The sequence below is a fragment of the Vigna unguiculata genome, chromosome 5 (genome assembly GCF_004118075.2).
Source record: "Vigna unguiculata cultivar IT97K-499-35 chromosome 5, ASM411807v1, whole genome shotgun sequence".
Lineage (NCBI taxonomy): Eukaryota > Viridiplantae > Streptophyta > Magnoliopsida > Fabales > Fabaceae > Vigna > Vigna unguiculata.
Genome location: NC_040283.1, coordinates 47,594,128 through 47,616,793, shown reverse-complemented (window position 1 = coordinate 47,616,793; position 22,666 = coordinate 47,594,128). Strand labels below are relative to the sequence as shown.

The 22,666-nt window shown below is 30.3% G+C and overlaps 2 protein-coding genes across 2 annotated transcripts; one reads left to right on the top strand and one right to left on the bottom strand.

The window, feature by feature from the left end:
- Positions 1-889: 889 nt before the first annotated feature.
- On the bottom strand, positions 890-5,898 carry LOC114185431. Its single transcript, XM_028073145.1, has 7 exons — positions 5,202-5,898; positions 4,321-4,628; positions 3,414-4,124; positions 2,969-3,097; positions 2,309-2,512; positions 1,559-1,759; positions 890-1,340 (listed from the first exon to the last, which is right to left on the bottom strand). Exons 1-7 carry the CDS (start codon positions 5,467-5,469, stop codon positions 1,218-1,220), a joined length of 1,944 nt encoding a protein of 647 aa, XP_027928946.1. The 5' UTR covers positions 5,470-5,898; the 3' UTR covers positions 890-1,217.
- A 12,732-nt stretch (positions 5,899-18,630) lies between these two features.
- On the top strand, positions 18,631-22,090 carry LOC114185428 (ADP,ATP carrier protein 1, chloroplastic-like). Its single transcript, XM_028073142.1, has 5 exons — positions 18,631-19,498; positions 20,091-20,345; positions 20,524-20,667; positions 20,748-21,095; positions 21,419-22,090. Exons 1-5 carry the CDS (start codon positions 18,740-18,742, stop codon positions 21,761-21,763), a joined length of 1,851 nt encoding a protein of 616 aa, XP_027928943.1. The 5' UTR covers positions 18,631-18,739; the 3' UTR covers positions 21,764-22,090.
- Positions 22,091-22,666: the final 576 nt, after the last annotated feature.

The following is a 22,666-nucleotide window of genomic DNA, read 5'->3' as shown; positions in this document are numbered from 1 at the left end:
TGGCAATATCCTTCAAGCAGTTATTATTATTTCTTAACAGCTTTTCTTTGAACTAAGTTTCACCTCTTTTACAAAAATGTTCATTTTCTAATCATTCAAATTTTATCTTTCTAGCATCTTTTCTTTATACCTTCATAACTGTCAAATAATTTGTTATGAAAAGACCATTATTCAAATTTTATGATGGCTAAAAATGTATCATATGTGTTAAGAATACAACATATCCTATTTTGTTATAGCATTATTACAAAAAGAATAAGACATGTTTGATAAAGATTAAAATAACATGTTTTTTTTTTAACTGCAAGTGTAATTGTAAGCGGTCTAATTATCAAAAGTAAGATTGTAAATAATATTAAAGACAATTACGGTCTGGTCTGAAATTAAATTTAATAGAGTTTTAAATAATTTTCAACAATTAAAACAGTCAGTACAGGTGTCACACACACACGCTCATATTAACTTGTGCAAACAGTAGTTTCAGAAAAAAGAAAAGTGAAAATTAGTTCTTTTATACACCTTTTACCAAGGCGTATATACCAGAACAAATATCAAACTTCAACTAAGTCTGATCCACCCTATTAAAATGATCATTTTCCGCCTTGTTTTAGTTATTTTGTTTTTAATATGAGGTGCAGAAAGAAAAAAATCACTCTTTCTACGTCGAATGTGTACCGAAGACTACTTCTGTGAACGAAAAAAAAAAAACTATAACTGTCTCAAATAAACTCATAAAACTTAATTTAAATTAATTGGTCAATAATTTCTCTCAAGTTCCAGACTCAAATAATGTATAATGTTCTAAAAGAATCATAACGATAAATTGTTAAAGTGAGTGGTTAGGCGGCATCTTTAGACGGTGGCAATTATAAATTGAGGGTGTGTGGTGTTCAGCAGCTAGAAACAATCAAACAACATTATAAATTAAATTTACAAATGATATCTACTACTCATATTCCCGCTTTCTTTAAGGGGAAATGACAACCAGCTCAAATGAGTATAAATATCGACAGCTAAAACACCTAAAGCTGACACATCAAAAACACCCAAGAGAAAAGACGATGCCTTTGATCTCTTTCTCTTGGAAGTACTACTTACTTAGAAAGAAAGAAATGAAAGAGGATGCCAGGAAAATTATAGGAGAAGACAGAGAACAAAACGCCCTACAATAATAGACGGAACCTATAAATGAAAAACTTGAAAATGGGATGGACAACCTATTGGCTTTGAGAGTTATATACATTGAAAAGTTTATTAATAAAGGGTGATATAGCCCCAAGCAACGCCATTGGACACTCCTCGTGGGGTAGATGACCACATCCGGATATTACAACCAGTCTCTGCACGCGGCATGGGAGATACAAATATTAGCCAGCTTAGAAAAGAAACTAATAATGTGTCATCATAAATGCTTGGGAAGTTTTAAGAGATGATGGTAGTAAAAAAGGGAAATGAGAAAAGTATATTTCTCCTACTTCCATTTCCTACCCTTGAACACCCTACTTCTCGTTCCCAAATTGTGGAGCATTAATAAATACACAGAAACTAGAATACTTACAGAATTTAAAAATTTGGAGGCCATTGCTTGACAATATTTCATTGAGACGAGTGAATCTTCGGCACCGGCTATGACCAACACTGGAATGTCTTCTACGGCTTGCAGCAATGAGTCTGCATTTTTTGCAGAGAGGATGGTTTCTGATGACAATTTACAAATCTCGTGAAGCGCTTCATCCCATCCTTCTGCATATAGCGGAGCCTAAACGTATTTAAAACAGTAAAGAATAACACGAGTCAATAAAATATTTCACCAGAATTGATAACAAAAGCACAAGGAACAACCCAGCGGATAAGTAAGCCAAATACACATAAAAAGACTTGTAAGCAAATATATATGTATTCAATATGTCCAAAGATGTAAACAAAGCATTAACTATAAGTTCCCTTCGGAAAGTGAAGTTCGTGCGAGGTTAATAATAATACACCCATTTTCTCTACATCAAGTAAAATACCATCTCCTACACATGTAGTTTAAGGTACAGACGAATTTATAGAAGTTTCTTTTAGAAAAGGGCACGTGTAAATCTAATAATATCATCAAAACTAATTATGTCAACTAATATATTATTATTCAATGTGCCAAAGAATGTTAAAAAAACATGAACCACAAGCATCCTTCGGAAATTGTAGTTTTTCAGTTAAATATACGCCATTTATCTCTACATGAAGTAATAATTTTACATTCTACACAATTATTTCTGCAGTTTGAAACTTACAAAAGGAAATGTAGTTTAAGGCACAGACGCACCTTATATAGAGTCAAAACTTCTGTTGTCAGTTTGGTAGCATCATACCATGACCGCCGATTCACCACATGGGTGATTTCTGTTCTTAGTAGGGGACGGACCAAATGTTTCTTTCCAAGAGATGTATGCAGAAGGATTTTAGCAAAGGAAGGAACAACTTCCCTTGATAAGTTAACATTTAACAATACAACCCCCTTCACTGTAACCTGAATGACAAAAACAAGCCTAGCAACTTAATCAAACGCAAAATGCACATTAACCACAAAAAATATAGCCTAAAACAGTGTGGATATTAGCTTGATCAGACAACTTTATGGAATGTAACGATCAAATAAAAGTCAAACCTTCACATACATAAACCTATATACCATGGAATCCAGTTTTTTATCTCTCTTTATCAATCTGTTGCATAATTACAACATTGGACACAATAGACGTGGATATATGAATATATATGCAAATTATGATAGTATATTGCGATCAGACACATTATGTCCAAAATAAATTATTAAGACTACAAAAAAAAAATTCCATTGCTTAATTTTCTAAAGCCCCACTTGTTGGCTGTAAAATTTAAAGTAATCTTTTATTAAGATACCAATGCAGCTAATTGCATTGATCAAGATATCAAGTAACCTAGAAAAGCAGGAAAAAATACTCACGTTGAAAGAATTCATTGATGTTTGAACTCTCTGTGCAGCCATCAGAGCAAGCAACCCTCCATCATCATGACCAATTAGAACAACCGAAGAAAATCCAATCTCAGAACAGAAAGACAGAAGGAGATCAACCTGGAAACACACAAATCGATCAGATATGTAATAAGTAATCCTAGATTACAAACTAAATTAGTCTTTAGGTACTTAAATCATGTTATTCTCCCACTTGACGAATTAATCTTTTGGGTTGGGCTCTCATGTATTTAGGTAATAAGAATTCCTGTTTCTATTAAAAGTTGAGCATGTAAAAAACTAAAGATGAGCACTTAAATCGCAACATGTATGAACTGAAAGCTCCAGTATCTACTTCAAAAGGAACCGGTACATAAAACAAGAAAAAATAAAATAACTGCTCTAACAACTCATGTTAAGGATTCATAGAAATCACCTGACTTTCAAGTTTGTAAGGATTAGGCAATTCCTTTTTCTCCCAGTCCTCCCGGCTCAGTCTTGAAGTCAATCCCCAACCAGGCCTATCAAATGCAGCAACTGTGCAATTACTCTGCCGGGCTAGAGGTCCCATTACATGTCGCCAGGAGAAGACGCCTCCACCAAACCCATGTATCAAAATAATACCTACTTGACCAATGTCCTCTACATTTTGCTCCGAAGACAAAGACTCTAATTTAATTGTGTTCTCATCTTCACGAATTTCATCTAGATGCAAAACAGGGATTTCTTCATTAAGATGGGGAGAGGTTACTGGAATATCTAAAAGAGGAGCATGTAGAGATGATCCATAGAATTGATTGCTATAGCTCCGGTAGAGTTGCCGATGGGATTTTGGAGACATGCAAGTCAAATGTCTATTCAACTTTGACAACCCCCCAGTCACCGATGAAGTAGAGCAAAATGTTGAGGACATGTTAAGTGGCGGTGAACCAGGCATGCTGAGCTTGTAATGGAGAGTAAGACCTTGGCAGGGGATGAATAAGCTCTCCGAATCTGCAAGTAATCTAAGTGGCAGTTCTTCATCACGAGCTGTTCCAAAAGGCTTCCTTTTCATTTCACCGTCACTTTTTGGGGTTCTCCCTTCGGAGGGAACAGGAGACCGAGGGACCTTCTGATAACCAGAGAAAACATTCTTGCACGAAAGGACCTGCTTAATTAGACAGAAAATAAGTAAAAAAATTACCATATGTATCATCAAAGTAACCAATTTAAGCTTCATAAGTTCAGAAATCTTCTTTGGAGCTGAAGGAAGAATTCGTTGCCACCACCTAATTCCAAAGGGTTAAATGAAAGAAACAACACCATTATGTTATTCCAATTGTTGGAGACCGTTGCAAACTTACCGCTTCGGGGTCAACTCTATGAAACATGAGCTTCCTCCTTGCTCTGCAGCTGGCTCTATAAGCAACCACAGTGTGGCCAAGAGCAAACACAACTGACGAGAGAAATAAGACAGGCATTCCCCATGACTTCTTTAAATGGAGTCTCTGTCTTGTAGGGGAAATGGTAGCTTCTGCTTCAATCTGAGAATTTACTGAGAAAACACAAGCTTTGACTGATAGGAGGACAATTGAGATGAAGGAAGACAGTGTCACAGTTCCAAGATAAGGACCATGTGAAAGAGCCGGGCCATCACAAATAGAATAAACACCTGCATTCATTTAAACAAACAGAAAAAAAAGCACAATATGAGAATCAATCCTTTGTATATAAAATCACAGTAGTTAACACGCAGACAGAGACGCTACAACTAGCGCTTCCTCAGACAGATTTCATAGACAGAATAAATATTGAGAAAAATATAATTAATCATTCAGTGATAAATTCCAACCAAACGGTTTGGGAAAGGAGATCGTTCTGCTTCCTAATTTAAGTCAAAAAATACATTTCTCATCAACGCGCTCATCTCTGTTGAAACACAATCTGTCATCTGTTTCAACGAGTACGAAAAATGATTTCCAAAAAAATAAAACAGAAAACTAACGAACAGAAATATGAAGATAAAATAAAGCAAAGTAAAGAACAAATGGTTTGGTAGACAAATTAAGCAAAGTATCCTCCACCTTCAACACCCTCAACTTCAAGAAAAAAAAAACGAGAAATGAAAAGCTACTAGAATGTACATCAGAAGCACAACGAGTGATCCTCTGGAGAGGATCATCACCATCGTTGTTCCACGTGATACACGATGCAAGTAAACAAGGAGAGGAATAGCGAATCATACAGATAATGATGAAGGATCGTACGACCGAAACGAGAGGAATATCCATCAAGGAGCTCTTGAAAGCGTAACGACGCAAATGCTCCTTGAAGCCGTAGCACTTGACACAGGTGAAGCTGGAAATGAGGACGCAAGGGACTAGCACGTCGACAACCGCGACGAGCACGGGCAGCGACGTCACGAGCAGCGACGCCACCAATGCCGCGACGAAGAAAACCGTCCGAGCAAACCGCCGAAGTTTCTCGAAGCACTGTCCTCCCCTCGCCATCATGGCAGTTCCAACAACAATTAGAGATCCGCCAGCCGGAAACGGTGACGTGGTTTCAAGAAAAAAAGAATAATCGGTTAATTAATTAGTTGAGTGTTGAGAAAAAGAGAGATCTCCGAATCCGATTTCCAACTGAAACCCTAACTTAGCTAAATTCAGTACAACGTTATCCGGCGGTGACTCAGCGGCCATTCTCGGCGGCGGAAATTCAGTTTCGCCGGAATGATTGCGTGTTAGAGAAGAAGAAAGTCATGAAATAAGCCACACTAGGGTTCGAGTGGAATAGTGGAAACGAACGAACACAGAGAAAGAGAGAGAGAGGGGAGAAAGGTTGGAACGCTGAAAAGCCCTCTCTCAGATTTTTCACGAGTTTTGAAAATCCCCTTAACCTTTTGCCTTCTCCAACCTCTTTCTTCTTCCTTCTTTCTTTCGTTTTATGTTTTCCTCTTCACGTTTATTTATTTAGTGATTAATTTAATTTAATTTAATTGATCTCGCTAATTAATCTTTCTTTAATACTTAATTAACCACTGATAATCACTTGCTCTGTTGGCAGACAGAAAATCATCATTGGTTAATTAGAATGATATTATTTCAGATTTTTCACTATTGAATTCAAGCACAGGCTGGCCCCTTTTTTGCAAATGTATTATTTCCAGTTCATTTATTCTTACACCAAATTTCACACTATTAATGCAACTCTTTATTTTTAAACAATACATGTTTAAAAAACTATATTGGTTAAATTAAAATAATATTAAAACATTGTTTTTCAAGAAAGCAAAAATTTAAAAGGAATAAATTTATGTGATTTGACCTTGATGATTATTGGGTTGAAAGCATTGCTTAATTAATTTTTGTTTGAAGAGATAAAATAAAAGCATTGCTCCTTCGTATTCTTATAAGCTTTGACCCAAATTGATAATTAAACATAAAGTAACATCACCGAGATCATTGCTCAGTTGCGTGCAGCAAAAATGAAATAAATAAAGAGAAAAATTGAAGTTAGTGAAAAGTGCGAGAAGAATTTTTCAATAATGCAGAAGTACAAACGGCACGATGTTCTTGAGCCATGAAACGGTCTCAATTGGATTTTTTATATGGAATATAACAGAGAGCAGGCCACGCGTGCATGCTAACAAAACTTTCCAAATTTTAAAATCAGTCCCTGTAGACATCTTACAAAGGCGCAGTAATAATTTAACTTTTCGAGGTCAGAATTGTGAATATCAATATTTATTGAGGAATGAAGATTAGGAGGATTGCAAAAGCTGCGTTTTCATCTTTATTTAAACCTAATTTGTGATTGGTAGATAGGTAAGGTATGTTTGTTGAAGTTATCTGAGTTCATTATTCAAAACATAGAAAAAAAATATTGTTTGATTCAAAAAAGAGTAACGGTTATGGATTCAGGAGCAAGAAGAATGCAAAGTGGGCCCCACGAAGCATGAGTCACCGTCACCACCACTCAGTCACAGCCTGTTCTGTTCGGTTGCTTGGTGGTTGCCACGTGGGCTGAGTGAGAATCATTTTATGTTTTATATATACTCTCTTTCTTCTGTTCTGTAAATAATAAAATATTATATAATAATAATAAATGAATAAATAAAAAAGGAATTTCATTATTTCTGAACGGTAAGTCCAACTTTCACATTAAGCTTCAAGTCTCAAGGTATCCGTTGTGCTTCTTACTCCAACGGCCTTCTTGCAGCCATATTCAAATTATACCTTGTAAAATTTTAATAACAAATATAAATATATATATATATATATATCAATTAATTTCTTTTTGTGATAAAATTTAGAATTAGTTTCTTTTCAAACATTTTGACAAATTTAGTTATTTAATTTTATAAATGTATGAGTTTAGTTCTCTTAACCACATTTTGTTAAGTGTATATTATGTTTCGAATCCATTTCATACAATACTTGAGTTGTTTACACTATCTGACACATTTTTTACTGTTTTAATGTTAAGTTAAATTTTATCATAAGACGCATTTAAAACATAGAATAACTTTAGAAAAATTTGGTTAAAAATATTAAATCTACGCATCTATAAAGTTTGAATACTAAATAAGACAAAAAAATTAAAGATAGATTAATTCTAATTTTTACTTAAAATTAGAAAATCAAACACAAATTTAACCCATATTTTTTGTTCGAATATCTCAATAACTTGAATCAAAATTATATAATTATTTATGTTATCACTTTAAATATTTGTAAAAATCATGTTGTTCATAGTTGCCCTAATTACAACATTATTGTTTTGATGAATTGAAAATAGGAAGAAAAAATTCATTTTCTTCAGCACGATAATAGACTGAAGATTGGTAATCAACGCCATTACTCATTTTAAATGTTGTTCGGGAATAGAATAAATGTATAAACGAAATAAATTGATTTTCTCGTAATTTGTTTTGAATGGGCTGAAAAAATATTAGTATTATTATTATTATTATTATTGGAAATGCAATAATTTGATGTATTTTTCTTTGGGCAACGGATTTTTTTTTCTTTTTCAATCAAATTACTGTATTTAAAATCATTAAAAGTGTTATAGATATAGCTAATATGAATGCATAAAACATGTAGCCTACATTCTCTGGACATTTTTCATCATTCATGATCACTTTCTTCTAGCCATTCCCCGTAACTACGATGAATTAAAAAAAAATTCAAACACTTATTTATGTATGACAAAAAGGGAAACAAGTTAAAAGAGAGAAAAAAATAGGAGATTTTATAATTTCAACAATTGAAATTTTTTCAATTTGTGAAAATAGGAAATATTTTAATTGTTTTTTCAAGATTTTATAAATTAAAACGAAAAAAATTTCAAAATAAATTACATTTTAGTAAAGGATTTGAAATCAATGAATATTTTAGTAAGTAACTTTTAATGTAGGAGATAAAGTGTGTAAAATTGAGCTTGATATGCAACGGTAATATTGTCCAAATTACATACATATATTATATATATGATTTAGATTTTAATATCAATCACAAGAATAATCAGTGTCAATAATAAGTGAGTTTAGATTTTTTATTAATTTTTCTATGTTGTTTTTTTTTATATTTTTAAGTTATACTGATGACTATTAATTTTAAAATTTTAAAATATATTAAAATTATTTGTAAAGTACTAAAACAATGTATTTAACACCCATTTGAGTCTAATGTTTTGAAACGTCTAAGAATTCAAATACGTCTAACGTTTAAAATGTGTCTACTAATTTAAAATATATCTACTGCATATAACACATTGTATTAATTAATTATTTATTTATTTATATAATATTTATATGATATTTATTATTTAACTAAAATAAACCCTCTCGCTTATTCTTGTAAAAGAAATTAGTTCTTGTAACGAATATGTATCTACCAATTGATTTCTTAACAGCATTCTTTTTAAGATATTTTGTATGAAATTATATACATTTTTAAACTTTTTTAACCCGTAGAAAATACAAGTACGTCAAAATATTATGTATGTAAATTTTGCAGGATTGCATTCAAGAAAAAATGACCATAAAAACATCTCATAAAATGGTTTTGAACCTTTCATTATACATTCTGAAATTTAAAATAAGTAAACCAACTTTTTTTTTAAGTTAGAAAGAAGTCTTTAATATAGCTAGGATACATGCATCTCTTAATCATTTATACATTTGTTTAATGTAAACAAATCTATTATTTTTGGTTAAAATTTTATAGGAAAAATTTATTATCATTAATAGTCACATGTTTTTATCGTGAATCAGTTCACTGATATTATACTTTTCTAGACTTATTTGTTTAAATAATATACACGGATGCAAAATAAATTTTTATACACGAACAAAAGTTTTATATTGTATGAATTAATCATGGATAATCATGATTATAGTTAACAACTCTATCATACATCAGATCAGGTTTATGGTTTATTGCTGTATAGTATATTGTTATAGGACAATAAACTTTTTATTATAATATTAGAGAAAATTGTTATTTTTATTTATTTGTATTTAATGATTAAAGAATGTATTGCTTGGAGAATTTGGAAAGTCCAGAAATCATAGTGGAGCATAGAAGGACATAATGTGAAGAAGATACAATTCCCAAGAAGAATTTTGTATGAATATGAAATTTAATTCTGTAGTCATCTAATTAATCTTTCCTTTTTTTTCAGCCTTCAACAGAATTTTAAGATTTTCTTATAATTTTTACAATATTTGTAACTTTTACCGTGACACAGGAATAGTTGGTAAAAAGAGATATTTTAAGAGAAAAATAAGTTTGATTTTTGGCTATGAACAACGACTTTGGATTCTTGAAGCAGAGCAAGTACAAAGCACCAGCAATCACAGCCATGTCAGGTAAGAGGGTCAATTAAGTCATTATGTTTTCCATTCTATAATTTTTTCTGCATTTTGTTACCGATATCTGGACAAGATAATAATATTTTATCTTATTCTTATTGTATTAATATCATCATTTTTAATTATCATATTATTTTGACTTATTTTTAGTATATTAATCTAATCATTTTTAAATCATCATATTTTATTATTAAAAAAATTAAAATATATTATTTAAAAGTGATTGAAATAATAAATTAAATGGATAAAGAAAATTCAAAATATCGTTATTTGGATAATATATTTATGTTTAATATGTATTTGTGTTTGATATTTTAAAATATTTTTTCTACATACTAGTACATGTGTTATCTCGTCTATGTGTACGTATTTTTTAAATATTGATGATATTATATTAGTAAGTGATGATATTGTAATGTTATTAAGTTAATATATAAAATAAAATTATATTTATTAAAAATAAAGTAAAATATATCAAAAAATATGAGAGAATAATTGTTAATAAATAAAGAAGAAGAAAAGAATAAGAGATAGATAATTTTATAAAAAAATTGTAAAAATTATGATTAATTTTAAAAAATTAATAAATAATTATATTTTAAACGATAAAATTGATATTTTAAAATGTGAAAAGAAAATCCTTTTTATATATATTTATATATTGTTGTAAATTAATAAAATATTATTTATTTATAAAATATTTTTATAATAATACTTTTAATTATATATCACATAGGTTTGCAGCAGGCATAATTGCACGGGTGAGGTCATGAAAAGGATTTTGGATCTTTTTTCACCATGCCACCATAAGACAAAGGGGTGCCTCAATCACTTTTAGAATGGGAATGGACACAATAGGCCACTTCAAAAGATTGCCTATGATTTCAGATGCTCATTATTCCAATCACTTTTAAATCAACAACTTTTCTTTTTCTGGTACAATAAAATTATTCCTATAAGGTATAATTATTCATTTTTAACAGTGTAAGTTTAAAATTTATTTATAATTTATAATAAACATTAAAAAATAAGAAATGTTTCTTAATTTTATTTGAAAATTGATACTGATTTTGAGAGAGTCCAAAAAAATTGTGGTTCGGTGCGGTGCAGCCCCACTGTGTTACGGTGATACCATGTTTGTTTATGGATGGGACCAGAAGCATCCTTTTTAAGAAAATAATATATCAAAACAAGGGTATTCACACTCAGAACAACACAACACAATACAAATGTTTATGTTACTTTATTTTCAAACATATTGGAGAATGAATCGAATACCACAATTGTTACCTTTTACTTTCTCCATAGGCTATAACAACACTATACTCATAGGTTTCGTAAGTTCAGTGTCCATTTCTTAACTATACGAATATTCTTAATGTTGGGTTAAATATGTTTTTGTCTCTCAACTTTCAGTAAAAATTAGAATTAGTCTATCTTTAAAATTTTGATTTAATTTGGTCTCTCAATTTTAAAATTGCTTGAATTTAGTCATTTTAGCCACATTTTGTTAAATTTATTTGACGTTTCAAATGCGTTTCATGATAGTTTGTTAGCTAATATTGAAAAAAAAATGTCAAACGGTGTAAACATCTCAAATGTTATCATGAGATGCGTTTGAAACATTAAATAAATTTAACAAAATTTGTTTGAAATGACTAAATTCACACAATTCTGAAATTGAAAACTAAATTGGACCAAAATTTCAATGAGGGACTAATTCTAATTTTATTACACGACAAAAAAAACATATTTATACCTATAATTTCTAACTACAATTAGGTAAAAAAATATTATTTAAAATTTATTTCTTTTTACTCTCTAATTTTTTCTTATGGATATTATTTATTTTTATTTTATCTCAATACTTTTAGTTACTGTGTTGAGTCGACAAGTATTAACATAAATTATAACTTAAGGTCGGACAACACCAACAACTTAGTTTTTTGCATTACAGTTATGCTTGAAAGATGTAATTGGGTAGGAATAAGTCTTACTCCTATATTTTAGGTTCTTAATAATATATAATAAGTTATCATTTTAAAATCTAATTTAATTTTCCTTCAAAATAAATATCTAACAAATTAATACTCTGTTTAAATTTCTAAATTTAATATATATTTATATTTATTTTGGTTTTAAGTTTTTCAAATATTTATAAAATCTTGTCTTCTTATTTTTCTAATAACTAATATACTCTATATCACACATATAACTCAACAAACATGTTAACAATAAAACTGGCTTAACCAATTATATTATATTATATATATATATATAGTTTATTGATTGTTATAAAAAAAATCTTATAAAAACACTCGAACTATATAATTCAATGTGGAAGACTATAACCAAATAAAGATTAAGCCCATATTAATTTCTATATCACAATGTTGATTATTCTAAACTCCTTAAATCACGCAAAATTGATAGTGTATCTATAAATTAAAAATTGTTTCAAAAGAAAGAGAATAAAAGTCAACAAAGTACTATGCAAAAATTTGAGCCAGTGTCAGAAGGAGTCTGTTTTTCAACTCCATTATTTATTTATTTTCTACTTCCAGTGCTCAAACTTTCAAACTTAAGAAAATAATTTAACATGTAATTAAAGAAACATACAAACCACACTGAGTTGTTCTTCCAATACAGTTGTTATAATCTAATTATCAATCCCTGAGACAGATAGATAAAGTGTGGTACAATCCCTGTCTCGAGCAACAAATTGTGGAAACAACATAGAACAATCTTTGTCCATTACATTATTGCATGCAAACAATGAAACAATGATGAAAACCTTAAAACATTTTCCAACTAGTTACTAATCTTTGTTCTCTCTTTCCCTCTCTCAAGGTTAAGCATGAGAAAAGCTTAGAACATTTATTCACATGTGGTCCCTTATTGTCATAGGCTTTAAATCTGCGTACTCCAACCTATTTGGATTGTTGTGCTTTGAACCCGTTATATTATTGCAATATTCTTCATAATAATGTTCTTACTAAAGACACAAACAATTAAACAATTCCAACACTAACTCCAGACCAACTTTATCTTGTTCAGGAAACAATGATGTGCCTCATTTTGCCCAGTTTTTTAGTTTTATTTTTAAAAGTTATTACAAGACCTTCAAAATATTCACCTTGGGCTTCTAAATTTTTTTATAGGGTTTTGTCACCATAGAAAAGTCAAATTTGTTCTTGTATTTAGTCATGGCTATGTAGTTGATGTTGAAAAAACGAGAGTTCTGGAAGATGACAAAGTTTATGCATCTCAGCATTTGTCGATTGGATAATAAATTATGTGTATGAAGACAGTGTAGCTCAGAAGACTTGCAGTTTATTTTGTTTTTCAAACTTTAGTTTAATAACTTCATGACTCATAATCTTGTTTCTCGCCAAAATTAAGCCTATTTTAATAGCTCAATTAGATTTAACCCTCTTCTCTCCTACCCACATAGGGTTTGACATTTGAAGCATTTACTTGCATGTTTTTTATTTTTTATTTATTTTTTTACTAGTTCCAATGGCATTATGTGACATGAAAAATTATACAATGTCTTATTATTTTCCATTGATGGAAATGATTCTTTTCTAAAGAAAAAAATTGCATGTAGAAAAATAATTAAAATACTCAAAACTATAGCTGTCAAAATGGGTTGGAACCCGTGAGCCAATTCGGCTCACAGTGGATTCGAGCCGGATTGAGTTAAATTTTTTTTACAAATTTCAATATGAGTTGATTTTTTACCCGGTTTACCTAGAACCCGGTTCACCCGGATTGAACCCGTGGTAAACCGGGTTGGTGAGCCAACCCACAAATAAAGGATCGCACAAGTATTTTTTTGTTAAGTTTCGCATTGTATTTGGGTCATGTTAGGTTTTTTTGTTAGCCAACACATAGATAATTTGTATTTTTGTAATTTTGGTTTGTATTTGGATTTTATTAAAGTTTATTTAGATTTTAATTATAATTATAATCTAGTTTTGACAAAAAAAAATAATATATTTTTTTAATTAAGTGAGCCCGTGAGTCAGCCCGTTTAATCCACCAACCCACAGTGGACCAGGTTGGGTTGGAGTTTTTTTGACTCGCTAATTAGTGAACCGAGTTAGATTGACTCACTAAGTGATCAACCCGTGATGGATCGAGTCGGGTCGGACCGAGTTACCCATTTTGACAGCTCTACTTCAAAAGAACATACTTCACTGTGTATGAAACTGTTGTGTCACATTTAATATATCATAATTCCTGAATTTCCAAAAATGTGTCACAAACACTTGAAGTTAAACTTCTCATACTGGGTTTTGTTTCTGTCATAGTTTCAAATTAGTTACCAAACTTTATCTTCTATAAACGGTGCAATCAATATCTCTATATCCATTACGAAGATACCAAGGGTGAAGCTTGTTGTTGTTGGAACTTCTATGCAAAGAATCTTTCAACTTCCTCTTCCACCAAGTTTGATCTTTCACCTAAGTTTGGTGAACCCATAATTATTTTTATTGTTTCTTTGTCTACCCTAATTAGACATGGAGTTCAATCTCCATCTCTAAAGCCAATTGAATATAGCTTTTTTAAGCCAAAAAAATGGCTCATGTCTTTGTCTCAATGTCTATATTTTCCCCCTTTCCCTTAGCTTTTCTTTCATGCTATGTCATGGAAAATCAGCAATCATAACCCTATGCATCTTTTCCATGACACCAACATTTTATTTTCTCAAAGTCCATATCTTGTTTTTCTATAAATAGTCAATTCATCATAAGAAAAGTGACATATTTCATTTTTAGTGTAATAAAGTATAAAATTTTTAATCTGAAATGTTGGGATAACTTTTATCTTTTTATTATAATGTTAATGAAGTATAATTTGATATTTATGAGTTTTATCGAAGTGTTGAAAGCAAAAAGGGAGGTGCAGAAAGAAACAGTATGGTATATGTCATAAGGTTAAGGTCCAACCAACACTGGCCCAAAATCTACAGAGTAAGACTAACGTCCAACTAACACTGGCCCAAATTCTACAAAGGCTAAGGCCCAACTAATAATGACCCAATCTACAACAAAAGTATCACACACACACACGCACTCTGGAGAAACTTTGTTATGAATATGAATCATTAGAGGTTTAACGAACTAAGTATTCGTTAAAACACATTTATTTAGAAATTAACGAAGGTTAATACAAAGTTAGGCTAAAATATTTAAACCAATATCACAAATTTTGTTGTTGTTTAATATCCCAAACTTTTCAGGATCATAGTGATAGATCGCGTTAAATACTTGTAACTTATTAACACTTGGTTGGAAAACTATAATTTTTTTCATTATTATCTTATGTTTATTATATACCTTAATCCAATTTTAGTCTGCTTCTAAGTGTGGATTATGATTTTTTTAATTAATTAAAATTATAGTTAAATTAAAAGTTTAAGAATGAATTACAAACTGAGAAAGAATAGTGGATAAACTATAAGCTATTATTAAATTATAAAGCTGCAACAAGGCGTGACTACCCATGCTTAGAAATAATAATAAAACAAAATTATATTCAAATTCATATCGTGTACAAAAAGAATTATTACATATGTGTTTATTTAATTGCCTATGCTTACTTGAAAAACCTAAACTATAGGAAAAAGATATTTCTGACATGTTTTACAACCTTCTGATATGGTTGGAATGTTCTTTTATTGAATATTTTTGTTTAAAAAGAATAAGCTTTTTCACTTTTTCTTACTGAAATTTTCGAATTTACCATGCACGATATATATAATATGGAAAATATATAATTAAATAAAAGAGAAACACTTAAAAAAATATACAACAATATTAAAATTATTTGATTATTTTTTAATTTTTTATGCATAAAATAAATTATCTTTCATCTAATAATAATACTTTATGAATATATTTGTCTTTAAAGAAAATAAAATTGTATTAATAATTATTGAAGATGTAATTCATTTTTTTCTCTAAAATTTAATATTTATTAATTATTTTTAATTCGTGTATTTATGATAGTAGTTAGGAGGACTCAAGTTATGTAATAAATTAATATGTTCTTTAATATAAATATTTATAAAAGGTGAGATACATATAAAGTTAAATGGTAAAATAATATTTGAACCTCAACTTTTTTTTATATAATTACTCGTCTTAATATTTTATGTCAAGAATAATCGTGATCTTTATGATATTTACTTGGAAGCTTCCATGTGTATCTTTCCTTAAAATATAGTAATGTGCTATGAACGGTTTCTTTTCCCATAAAAAGGTACCTTTACGAACAAAATATAATAATAAGGTTGTGACTCAATTCCACGTTTACTTCCGATCAACAATTATCCATCACTCTCAAACTTCTATCAATACCTTATAAAGTATTTTAATTATCCTACCAAACTTTAAAATTATGGTTTAAATTTAGGCAAATTTTGCTTAAATCGTTTACTATTTAGACAATATTATTTTATCTCGGCCTAAATATAACAATAGTGACTGTGATTAAATTAAATTAAGATAATAATTAAGTGTGTGTTTGATTTTCAGTTTGGAAATTCAAACCTCTCAAATTTACTTTATATTGAAACATAGATGATGTTTGACAAACTTTTGTTCTGTTTTACTGAGTTTCGAATGTGAGTTACTTTGAAAATAAAATTTTTAAGTTTTTTCGTTTAATAAGCTTTTTAGTTTTATTTAACCAAACTTAATTTTTCTAACCGCAATCCAAACACACCCTATAACATATTAGTTGAACATTAAGCAAAATAATAAGATAATTATCTACAAGGTCCATCATCATATAAAAGTCCATGAACATAGTATAAATAACAAAGTATATGAAATAAATTAATTATATTCACTATTACATCATTGATTACTTCCATTGACGTGTACTTGATTTAAGCATGTTTTTGTAGAAAAACTTCCTTTTAGTTCAAAGTGACACCAGGATTTATAAAAGTTCAACTTCAAGGTTAAAAAGTATGGATGAACATCTTTATATTATATTCGGTTATGTAATAATTAAATAATTTTTTAATAAATACTACCTAACTTCATATTTTTTAATTAAACTATATTTTTTAAATTCATTGTTAAAATGATAAGAGATGGAAAATTTTTATTGAAAATTTTTATTAAATTTTTTTAATTAAGTTCAATTATATTTTAACTCACTCGTAAATTATAAATTATAATATTTTTAAGTTATTACTGTTATTTTCATATATATATATATATAGATATATATTTGTTTTACATTTTTCGATTAAAATATTGTTATTTATTATGATTAAGTTCTTGTTATCATAAGTATTCAGAATTTCAAAACTCTATTTTGTTTTATTTTTTAAGTTCATGATATTATGTATGGGACTATAAATTAAATGATAGTGTTATTCTAATTAATGTTAAACTATAAAATTTGTGAAAATTCAATAAAATAAATATTTTTAATTGAAACTTAATTAAAAATATTTAAATTTATGAAAAATTCACAACTTAATTAAACTATTTTTATTTTTCTTGGGAACAATATACTAATCACATCATTTTTAATATTTTATGATCTATTATTAGGTATTAAAAATAGTATACTTTTTAATTAAGTTTTTTTGTCGTTTATTTTTTTTATTGTGTCATCTTAATTAATCGTGGTCACATGTTGTAATTATAATTTATAACTTTTTTATTTTATGAAATAAAATTATATCAACATTTTCATTAGTTATCATTTTTTTTTATCATTAGATATTTTCTTTTTATATTTTAATTTTTCTGCACTGTCATACGAAAATATTTATCTAGTTTCTTTGTTGTATGATCATATGTTGTTCGGATACGATATGAATATAAATATAAAGATATGATTAATTTTAAAAAATATAAGATATGGAATAAAGTACGTATATACATATATATTAGTTTGAAAATGTAAATTAACAAAAACTAAATATAATTTATTTATTAAATATTCAAAGAACGATGATTATAATAAAAAATTATATAATAAATTTGTAAGGTTATGAGTTTTTTTAGAAAATGATTAGATTTGTGATTATTATCATTCTGTTAAATTTATATAAAAATAATTTAAAAAGTAAAAAAATATTTTTCAAATTAGATATAACGTGTCTTAAGAATATTATGAGTATTCAATATTAAGTGCTGAACATGTCATTTATGATACGCGTAAGAACTTCATTAATAATTAATTAATGATTAGATGAAAATGTAAAAGTTGTATACACTCACATAAAATAATTATTTTTTTTGTTAAGTTTTTTTTTAATTAAAATGTATAAAACAAACAAAAACATCTAATGGCATATTATTAACAAAATTCTGTGAATACTCCACGTTGATTCATGAACCAGTTCACCATCCAAGTCCAAAAGCTTCAGATGGTATACATTTAAATAATTGCAAATAATGTTTTCTCTATCTCTATTAATAGAACTATACTGTGATTTTTAAATTGAAAAAGTAAAAAAAAAAAAGAGATTAGGCTAAGTTTTGATTCATTTGGTACCATTTCCTTTCCACAAGGGAAAGGAAGATCCTATGAATACTCCTTTTTGTTCCCTTCTCTCGACCTTTCCTCATGCAATTTTCTCTCCACAGTGATCACAGTTTGTTACCACACTCACTAAATTTAACCAATTCATTGTTCTTTTTTCCATTTGCACACAAAAATCTAAGGTTGTATTTTACTATTGTTGTCTTCATCAGACAATCGCGAAAAGATATTTTATTAGTATCTGCGGCCCTTTCGTTCCTCCAAGTATATATACAAACTTCTTGTTCTCTACTCTCCACAGCAGCCACCTTATCTCTCTCTTTATCCCTCTCTCTGGTTCTTTCTTCAACTCACCAAGGGAACTGAGTGAGAGAGAGAGAGTCATGGACGTTGTTCTTCAAACCAGAGGCCTTCTCTCTCTCCCCACAAACCCCATTAACAAGGTTTCACTTTTACACCCCTCCCAAGGTTTAAGACTCAGGCTTTCCTCACCAAAGCCAAAAATCCTTGCTGCCTCTTCTGCTTCCTTCAATGGGTTCCAAAAACACTCGCCAAAACCCAATGTCTTTGCCCAAAGGGACAAAAATAAAAATTTGTTCTTGTGCAGGGCTGAGGCTGCAGCAGCTGCGGCCTCCTTTGGGGAAACAGAATCTGAGAAACCCAAGTTTTTCGGTGTTGATGTTGCCACCTTGAAGAAGATTGTGCCTTTGGGGATGATGTTCTTCTGTATCCTCTTCAACTACACCATCTTGAGAGACACAAAGGATGTGTTGGTCGTGACGGCCAAAGGAAGCAGTGCTGAAATTATACCGTTTCTCAAAACTTGGGTGAACCTTCCCATGGCCATTGGCTTCATGTTGTTATACACTAAGTTGGCTAATGTGTTGTCCAAACAAGCTCTCTTTTACTCTGTAATCCTTCCCTTCATTGCCTTCTTTGGGGCGTTTGGTTTTGTTCTGTACCCTCTCAGCAATTATATCCACCCGGAGGCGTTTGCGGATAAGCTTCTTAACATCCTTGGCCCTCGGTTTCTTGGTCCTCTTGCAATTATGAGGATTTGGAGCTTTTGTTTGTTCTATGTCATGGCTGAATTGTGGGGGAGTGTTGTAATTTCGGTGCTGTTTTGGGGATTTGCCAATCAGGTTGTTTTATTGTTTGAACTTTGAGCCTGCTTTGTTAAAAATGATTTTGGTTTGTGGCTTGATTTTTGTTATAGCATGTGTGGTTGTCATTGTCATCTTATCATTTTTAATTATGGTGTCCTTAACATGCTTCTTGATATCATCATCATGATTGGCTATTATTTGTTTTTTTTTTTGTTTTTTACTTTTCATCTATTCATTTTGGTCATATTCATTTGTATTCTGCCTCTTTCTCTATCGCTTAGCCGCTCTGCTTTTGATGAGTCACATGCATGTTTTGTTAAATTTTGTTTCATTTGTGATAATATGCGTGTAAATCTTATCTTATCTATTGTTAAGTTTTGTTTCATTTGTGATAATATGATTATAAATCTTATCTTATCTGGATAAGATGCTAATCATGTGATGACAGGAGAAGGTGTTGAATCCTCTAATGTTTTGTTTTAAACATGTTTTCCATTTTGAATTACCTCATGCAAATTAGTACAATGAATAAAAGGTATAAAGATGAATATGATGTTGTGTGGTTCTGCTGCTGCTTTGTTAAGTATAATGCTAATGCTTATTTTAAAATTCATTTTGTTTTGTGTAGATAACAACTGTTGATGAAGCAAAACGATTCTATCCTTTATTTGGACTTGGTGCCAATGTAGCCCTTGTGTTCTCTGGTCGAACAGTGAAATACTTTTCTAATCTTAGGAAGAATTTAGGTCCTGGAGTTGATGGTTGGGCCGTGTCTCTAAAAGGAATGATGAGCATAGTTGTGGGCATGGGACTCGCAATCTGTGTCATATATTGGTGGGTGAATAACTATGTTCCACTTCCCACACGTAGCAAGAAGAAGAAGGTAGTTTTTTAAGATGACTGTGGTATGATTGATTCATTTCTAGGACTGTGAAATTATCCAAGTTATTTGGTGCTATCCCCATTATTTCAAATGTGTTGGAAAATATGAACCCTGTTCCATTTCTTTACTAATATTTGGAATAACCAACACTTTACCTTGTTATTGGTTGTTCTTCCAGGAGAAGCCCAAAATGGGAACAATGGAGAGCATAAAATTTTTGGTGTCTTCAAAATACATAAGGGATCTTGCCACTTTAGTGGTTGCATACGGAATTAGCATTAATCTTGTTGAGGTTACATGGAAATCAAAGCTCAAAGCTCAGGTAATGTAAACCTTTGTTGCCTTTGGTTTTACTGCTGCACATTGCACTCTGCTCTTTCTCAAACTCTGCAAGTTGTGCAGTTTCCTAGCCCCAATGAGTACTCATCTTTCATGGGAGACTTTTCAACTGCAACTGGAATTGCTACATTCACAATGATGCTTTTAAGCCAATTTATATTTGACAAATATGGATGGGGAGTTGCTGCCAAGATCACCCCCACTGTTCTGCTTTTAACAGGAGTTGGTTTCTTCTCTCTAATATTATTTGGCGGCCCAATTGCTCCTGTTATTGCAAATTTTGGCATGACTCCACTGCTAGCTGCTGTATACGTGGGTGCATTGCAGAACATATTCAGCAAAAGTGCTAAGTACAGTTTATTCGATCCCTGCAAAGAAATGGCCTACATACCCTTGGATGAGGATACCAAGGTTTGGATTTTTATCAGCAACAATCATTTTTCTGCAAAATCTTCATGCAAGTTCCACATATACACACATTTTTTAGAGTTAAATCAAGATTTGTTTAAGTTAATGGTCTTTACTCTTTAGTTAAATCATATCCTTATCTGCTATAATCATATTTGTGCAAACTTGATCATTCTTCAATCATATATACATATGGTGAAGTTTGTTCAAGTCAAATTTGAATATGATAATCTCTTTATGGTTTTTATGATCATTGATGAACTTTTCTCAAGAAAATGCTGCAGCTCACTTGTAATTTGACTTGTACTAAATTTCTTTGCTTGTAGGTGAAAGGGAAGGCAGCCATTGATGTAGTGTGCAACCCATTGGGAAAATCTGGTGGAGCTCTAATTCAGCAGTTCATGATCTTAAGTTTTGGTTCACTGGCTAATTCAACTCCATATCTGGGAGGGGTGCTTCTGGTGATTGTTCTTGCCTGGTTATCAGCGGCGAAGTCTCTTGATTCCCAGTTTTCTACTTTGCGTAGAGAAGAAGAGCTTGAGAAAGAGATGGAGAGAGCAGCTGCTGTTAAGATACCAGTGGTGGCCAAGGATGAAGATGGAAATGGTTCTCTTGCAAGTGTTCCACTATTGAATCCAACAACTGGTGGTGACTCAAGTACATTGAATTGAACTTGAACTCAACTCCTCACAACATTTAAAGCTCAAACTTCATTGAATTGCAAGGAAGAAGGAGGAGTCAGCTCAAGAGATGTGTTAGCTCAAACTATTAGGTGTAGGTCATTGTCTAATGAGTTTGATTCTCACTTTCTTTTTTCTAGTTTCCTTAATTGTTACTTTTGTCCCATAGATAAATGATTTTCTTCCTTCAATGAAAAAAATAAAAGAAATGATTTTCTAGTTTCCTATTTGGTAGTACATTAAAAAAAATAAAAAGAAATGAAAGAATGAACACATTTGTAAACTTTGTTTCGAATATGAGTTCATGGTTACAATCTATGCCAAATTACGTTCCTGCACGAGTTTAGATTCTCTACTGATTTTTTTGGTGCTGTCCTCTGCTAAGTATTAAAAGTACATTGTGTTGGTATTTTAAATATTTTTTTAATATATTATAAAACGTCAAAATTATTGATAATTAGTGTATTAAGGAGACACAGTAGAAAAACACACAAATAAGGTTTATTAAGTAAGATATTTTGAATTGAGGGAATGGAAGCATTGTATTATCTTTAGATTTTGGCTAATCCTAACAACAAATTCTCTACCACACTTTTCCTGGCTCATTTTTTTTATTGGTTTTTAAATTTATTGAAATTTACAAAATCAAGAATGAGAAATAAAACTTACTAAAATTTGTGATTTTCAATAAACTTATGAGAATAGGAAAGTATTGTTAATATTTTTCTCCTTAGATTTTGTTGGGTCCTATAGTGCTTCATTTCAAGCTGAGGACTAAATTTTAGCATGGATTTTATTAATTTTGGAATGATCTTTTCGAAATATAAAAAGGAATCCATATCTATTTCAGAATAAATGAAAGGTGGTGAAGAGATTTGTGCAGTGTAGAAAGAA